The sequence below is a fragment of the Corylus avellana genome, chromosome ca5, assembly GCF_901000735.1.
Source record: "Corylus avellana chromosome ca5, CavTom2PMs-1.0".
NCBI lineage: Eukaryota > Viridiplantae > Streptophyta > Magnoliopsida > Fagales > Betulaceae > Corylus > Corylus avellana.
Genome location: NC_081545.1, coordinates 8,992,966 through 8,999,539, shown reverse-complemented (window position 1 = coordinate 8,999,539; position 6,574 = coordinate 8,992,966). Strand labels below are relative to the sequence as shown.

General features: G+C 36.5%; 1 protein-coding gene across 1 annotated transcript; it reads left to right on the top strand.

The window, feature by feature from the left end:
* The first annotated feature begins 1,745 nt into the window (after positions 1 to 1,745).
* Positions 1,746 to 3,157, top strand: LOC132182889 (desmethylxanthohumol 6'-O-methyltransferase-like). Its single transcript, XM_059596256.1, has 2 exons — positions 1,746 to 2,507; positions 2,766 to 3,157. Exons 1-2 carry the CDS (start codon positions 1,746 to 1,748, stop codon positions 3,063 to 3,065), a joined length of 1,062 nt encoding a protein of 353 aa, XP_059452239.1. The 3' UTR covers positions 3,066 to 3,157.
* The last annotated feature ends 3,417 nt before the right edge of the window (positions 3,158 to 6,574 follow it).

Sequence of the window (6,574 nt, the reverse complement as noted above, 5' to 3'; positions counted from 1 at the left end):
ATATATATATATATATATTAAATTAAAATTTTCATTTTAAAAAATAAATTATCAATTTTTTTTTTCAAATTTATAAGAGAATTTGTCTTAATGGGAAATATACATATGCATTTTTATCTTTTCGCTAGCTTTGGAAGGACATTACTGATGTTTTGGTAGTTTGGTAGGAACATTATCGCAACTAAAAGTTTAAGGGGACTTTGTCAATTGGGTGAAAATTTGATGGGGTATGTGGACCTTACCGAATCATTTTCAAGAAAAAAATTTTCTCCTAAAACATTTTTCGGCAATTGGTTGATATGAAAAATTACAAATATTTTTCATATTTTAATTCAATCATATTAACCTATAAAAAAAAATTATTCACAAAAAAAAATTAATATAAAATAATTAAACAGATTAACCTAAAAATTTGAGTTCCGCCGAAGCTTGGCTGTGGCCTAACAATGGTCTGGTGGCGGTTTGGCGGTGGTTTGGTAAAGGACTAGGGTTGGATTGGTGCTGGTCTAGTGGTGAACTGAGGATGGTGTGGTGGTGCCCGATTGTGGTCCGATGGTTTCCCGGGGATGGTCTGGTGGTGCCTCGGTGGTGATCTAGCGGTAGCTCAATGGTGGTTTGGTGGTGGCTCGGGGGTGACCCAATGGTGGTCTAGGGGAGCTCGGTGGTGGTTTGATGGTGGCTTGGCGATGGTCTGATGGTGTCTCGAGGATGGTCCAAGGTTGATCCGGTGGTGGCTCAAGGGTGGTTTGATGGTGGGCCAAAGGTGGCTCAATGGTGGTCAGGTAAGGGTTTGGTAGTGGCTCGATGGTCACCCAAGGATGTTCCAATGGTGACCGGGTGTGGTCCGGTAGTGGTCTAGCTGTGGTTCAGTCGTAGTCTAAAGGTGATTTGGAGGTGGGCCGATGGTGCTCTGGAGGTGGTTGGTGGTGGCCGGTTTAGTGGTGGTCTGGGCGTGATTTGAGAATAAAAAGCTAAAACTCAAAAAATAGTTTATGATTTTAAAAAAGAAAAATCATTTTACGAAAAATTAACAAAAATATCTTATGTTTACTATTATTTTTACTCTCATCAAATACCAAAAATATAAAAAGTATTTTTTTTTAAATTATTTTACATCCGAACAAACTAAGCCAAAAATTTCTTTCATTTTCATAAGGGATAGCTGCGGGGTCAAGATCATGAAACAAATAGAGCCAAACATTTCTTTCATTTTTGTGAGGGCTAGCTGCGGGGCTAAAATCCGTTTAGTGTATTTAAGAAGATATAATACTGTCGTTTTTTTAAGAATAAAATTTTTAGATAAATTTATCCTCTTAAATACACTAAAAATGAAATGAAATGGCGAAATGGTGAAAATTTTTTGTCACGAAGAATCCTATTAATCTTCCATTAATATAACGTGCGGATGCCTAGAAAAAAGAAAAAGAAAGATAACGTGTGGAGCATCTATCACTTCCATTCTAACTTTTAGATAGCTGGGAAGGGCGGCTGGACCAGGCAATGCGTGCAGGCTGAGCCAAACAATTATATACGTTACAGATGGAGAAGAGGGGTCGGGGGTCCCACTTTGTGGGTTGGTTATGCCATATTGTTTTAAAGAAGAAGACAACGTGTTGTTCACACGTCTATTAGAAATATTGAAAAGTGGGATTCCATGCTAACCAAACGATTCTTTATATACGTACATACCATCTTCATTTCATTTGTACATTTGTGTGTGTGTGTGTGAGTGAGTGTGAGAGAAAATGGAACCACAAGAAACACTGGCAATGGTACAAGGCCAAGCCGAAATTTGGCAACACATGTTCAGCTTTGTGGATTCTATGGCACTGAAATGTGCAGTAGAGCTCCGCATTGCTGACATTATATACTCTCATAGCGGCCCTATTACTTTGAGCCAAATAGCTTCTGGGATTGATTCATCATCTCCTGATATACCCTACCTCGCACGTATCATGAGATCACTAGTCCGCAAAAACATCTTCACCGAACATCATCATCCAGTGGAAGGTGGCGGGGAGACACTCTACGGGTTGACACAAATGTCAAAATGGCTTCTGCATGAAGCTGAGCTGAGTCTAGTGCCAATGGTGATAATGCAGAACCATCCGTTGCTATTGGCCCCATGGCATTGCCTAGGCCAAATTATCAAAGAAGGGGGCACTGCGTTCAACAAGGCCCATGGCTATGAGGTATGGGACTTTGCATTAAAAAATCCTGACTTCAACAACATCTTCAATGATGCCATGGCGTGTACGGCCAAGATTATGATGAGGGTGATCGTGGCAGGATACAAAGATGGGTTTGGTTCCATGGGATCGTTGGTGGATGTCGGAGGTGGGACGGGAGGGATGATTGCAGAGATTGTTAAAGCACATCCACACATCAAAGGTATTAACTTTGATCTGCCACATGTTGTCGCCACAGCACCCCTGCACGAGGGGGTCTCCCATGTTGGCGGTGACATGTTTGACGTCATTCCTAATGCGGATGCAATTTTCATGAAGGTATCTATTATTATTATTATTATTATTATTATTATCCATTTCTGTCTTTTTTTTCCACTAGAATTGGTAATCCATTAGATCACAATCTACGACTATAAATATTATGGGAAATGGTCGGGTACTAAACTTTTACTATCACCATATATACTTAGCAGTATCCGAAAATGCCACATAAATTGCTATATGTCTCTTATTGTAATAAAAGTTGGAGTACCCTTCACAACACTACAACATTATTGGATTTGCTTGTTAGTGCAGTGGGTACTACACGATTGGAGTGACGAGCATTGCATAAAGATTTTGAAGAATTGCCGAAAAGCAATACAACAAAAGAGTGGAAAGGTTATTATTGTTGATATTGTTGTTGAGAAAGATAGTAATGATTTGTTTGATGAGATACGCATGGCGTTCGATTTGTTGATGATGGTACACACTACTGGTGGAAAGGAGAGGACTGAGCTTGAATGGAAGAAATTATTGGAGGAAGCAGGCTTCACTCGCTACAAAATCATCAAAATTCCAACCATACCATCTATTATTGAGGCCTATCTTGAGTGACTTACAATTGTTGTTGTGAAGATGTTGTTGGCGCAACACATGGGTTACTTGATGCCTAGTTTTATTTATTGTAAACGAACAAACCCAATAAAAGAGAAGGAAAAAAAAAAAAAAAAAACAGAACAAAAGAACTAATGGCATGAAAATAATTGGGTTTAATTAGTTTATATGGGATTACAATCTCAACTAGATAGACCAAACCCAATTGTCAGCCTTTATTTTTATTTTTTATTTTTAACTTATTGTTATGTTTTGCAAATGTTGCACTTGTTTAAGATTATCTGGTCATCAATATGCTCGATCTAATGACTGATCAACCTTTTCTTTTAAGGTAGAGAGAGAGAACAAATCCTAGACCATTAGGCCATGCATGCCCATATTGAATTCCAGCTCTGCTATTTAGAAAGATAATCCTTTCAACTGCGATCAAGATTCCTTTCAACTTCTTTAGAGCTGCGGGTTCAAAATTAAATCATGAAGAATCATATTCGTCTTCCATTTGATAAGATGCGGGTGTGTTGAAATATAAAGCGGTTATGAAGATTTTAACAAGAGTACATTAATATACATAATTAAACACAACTTTAGGCCAAAAGCCCAAGTTAATGGGCTAAGATCCATTTAGGTATATTAAGCACTCTTTTCTTTCATATTTTCTCAATGTGGGACACAACACTCACAAGTGCACTCACAACAGGATGCCTAAAAAAATAAAAATAAGAAAGTGGATTAAATGCTCTAAGGTACATTTGGTAAGGCCCAATATTATCAAACGACTGGCTCGATTTCAAAAAGTAGCGAAGTTGTTACGTATATACATCCAATAAACATATATCGTACTTTTGTTTATGTTCCGTCGAACATTTTAACGGCATGTTATGGCAAACAAATTTCCAACTAACATGTGTCTCATATGCCTTATTAAGATTTTAAAAAATAAATTAAAAAAGAAATTGGGGTCCCTTTGGACAAAATGGCGGTGGCGCTCCGTTTAGCCAGCCACTCCTAGAGCAAATTAAACAATAATATGAGCCTAAAACTATGTAACCTCAACATTATCCTTTATCATCAAATATAAATATAGAGCTTCCAAGAGAATGTAATTTACAATAAATATTTATCGTCTAAACTATTCTATGCAAACCTGCCTACATAAGCTTTTCGCTTAGCATCTTCAGTCTTGCGAATCGCTGAAATTTACCTTCTTAATAATCTGCTAAACTGCAAAACACTAAGATGTTTTATAGCTAGAAAAGTAATTGCTTAAGTACGTAACTTGGTAAATAAGTTATCAAGGAAATTATCATGTAGTGAGCCTTATCTCAAGAAAATAACAAGTGACTTTAGTAATTGAAAATAGTATCGGTTTTGCAAAATTGATTAAGTATTGCCTTGGTCAATATGCTAGTATCGAAAATTTGTATTGTTTTATGCACACAAAATATGCTAATAAGGTAGTTTAAACCGTCACTACCAACAAAAAAAAAAAAAATGATGAATTAGTGACGTGTATACTGTTCATCATATTTTGCCACGTCACTATGAGTATAATGTACACGCGTGTACATTATACTCATACTACATAAATTTACTTCATATGGCCTATACGAGCTCTTAATACCTTATCAATAGAGTTTGCATTGTCGTGTGGAACCTGTAAAATGATACGTGTGTCCCAATGAAACACGCATACCATTACCAACTACTAATTGGACCAGATCCAACCTTGTGTGACCCACAATTTTACTCGTGATACCATCTATTGTGACCACCACTCAAATATAGTTGTGCAGATCACCTAAAAAGGCTTCCTTTTACTAACTAAATACTAAAGTCTTAAGCTCTATGCAAAAATAAAAAAACCTTTCTTTCCAAAGACCAAAACTTACTATATCAAATACTCCGAAAAGCACAAGGACCTACACCATATATATATGGTACATGTATGTCAAGAGTGAAACTGTAGCCAGAAAAATGACGGAGACAGAAAGATTAAACAAGACACCAAAAGACATGTTTGCTAATTAATCTAGGATGGATCCATAATTGCCAGCTTGATGTTTGTATGGGGCTATCACTACAAAAAAAAATAGCATTTTCTAACGTGGTTACAGTACATGTTTTGTTGCCACGTCATTAATTTTTTGACATGAGAATTTTACCACGTCAAAAAATTATTTTATAACGCGTGAATAGTGCCACGTCAGAATTTTCTGACATGTTTGTTTTAACACGTTAGAAAATTCTAACGTGTTAAATATTGCAACGTCAGAAAATTGTTACAGATTTTAAAACTTAAAAAATTATATATTTTCTGACGAGGCAAATTACCACGTCAAAAAATTCTAACGTGGCACACCGCCATGTCAGAATTTTCTGACGTGGTGCACTGCCACGTTAGAAAATTCTGACGTGGTAAACTGGCACGTCAGACAAATTCTGACGTGGTAGTTTACCATGTCAAAACATTATTTATCTATATATATAGATAATTATCTTTCTTTCTTTTTTTTTTTTTTTTTGGAGTGGATTCGTGATGTGCGACACCTGGCACGTCAAGAATCCCTTCGAGACCCTCCCCCTGCGCAGACGCCCCATCTCCCAGCTAGCGTGCCATGCCTCTTAATTAAGGAGGAATGCTACAATGCATTCTCCCCACCATCTACTCACCATCTCTTCACTTGGATTTTGATTTTTTCAAAAATAAAATAAAATAAAACAAAAAAGTAAAGAGAGAAGAGATGGTGGGGAGAATGCAAAAAAGCATTTCCCCTTAATTAAGAGGCCTGGCGCGTTTGAAATGTTTGTGTTTTTTTTTTTTTTTTTTTTATCTATTCTTTCCCCCAGCTGGAAGCTACGACCACCGCCCAACAATATTTGCTCTCAGCTTTTCTAGTTTCTCTTTGTTTTCTCCATTTTTCTTTCTTTCTTCCGCCATAGCTGAAGCTCAAGTATTAATCTTTTTTTTTTTTTTTTAATGATTATTATTATTTTTTTATTCTCTTCTCCACGCGCCAGCCGTATATATACTCTCTCTCAAGCTTAGTAATTTCTCTCTCATGAAGTCTACGATCCTCCGCCCGTAGCTAAGCCCGCCGGCCATCTCTCCGCCATCGATCTCCAGCCATCGTCCTCTCTCCCTCCGTTTCTAGCTCCTACAAGAGCTCCTCACAGGTATATATATATATATATATATATATATATATATATGTACATGCATCCTTGTATTTATTTATTTGTTTGGTTTGGATTTGGTGTTTGTATGCAAGTTTGGGTGATGTTTGTGCTAATTTCGTGTAATATGTTTGAAAAGAAAATAATTATGAATTTTGTTTTGTGCAAGATGATTGATATATTTACATGAATTGCTTCACTCTGCCATTCCTCCCTAGCTATATATATGCATTTCAATTTTTTTGTTATATATAGCCGGCCATATATATTTACAGTATATATATATATATATATAAATAAATATATATATGGGTAATACATATGTATATACAGTA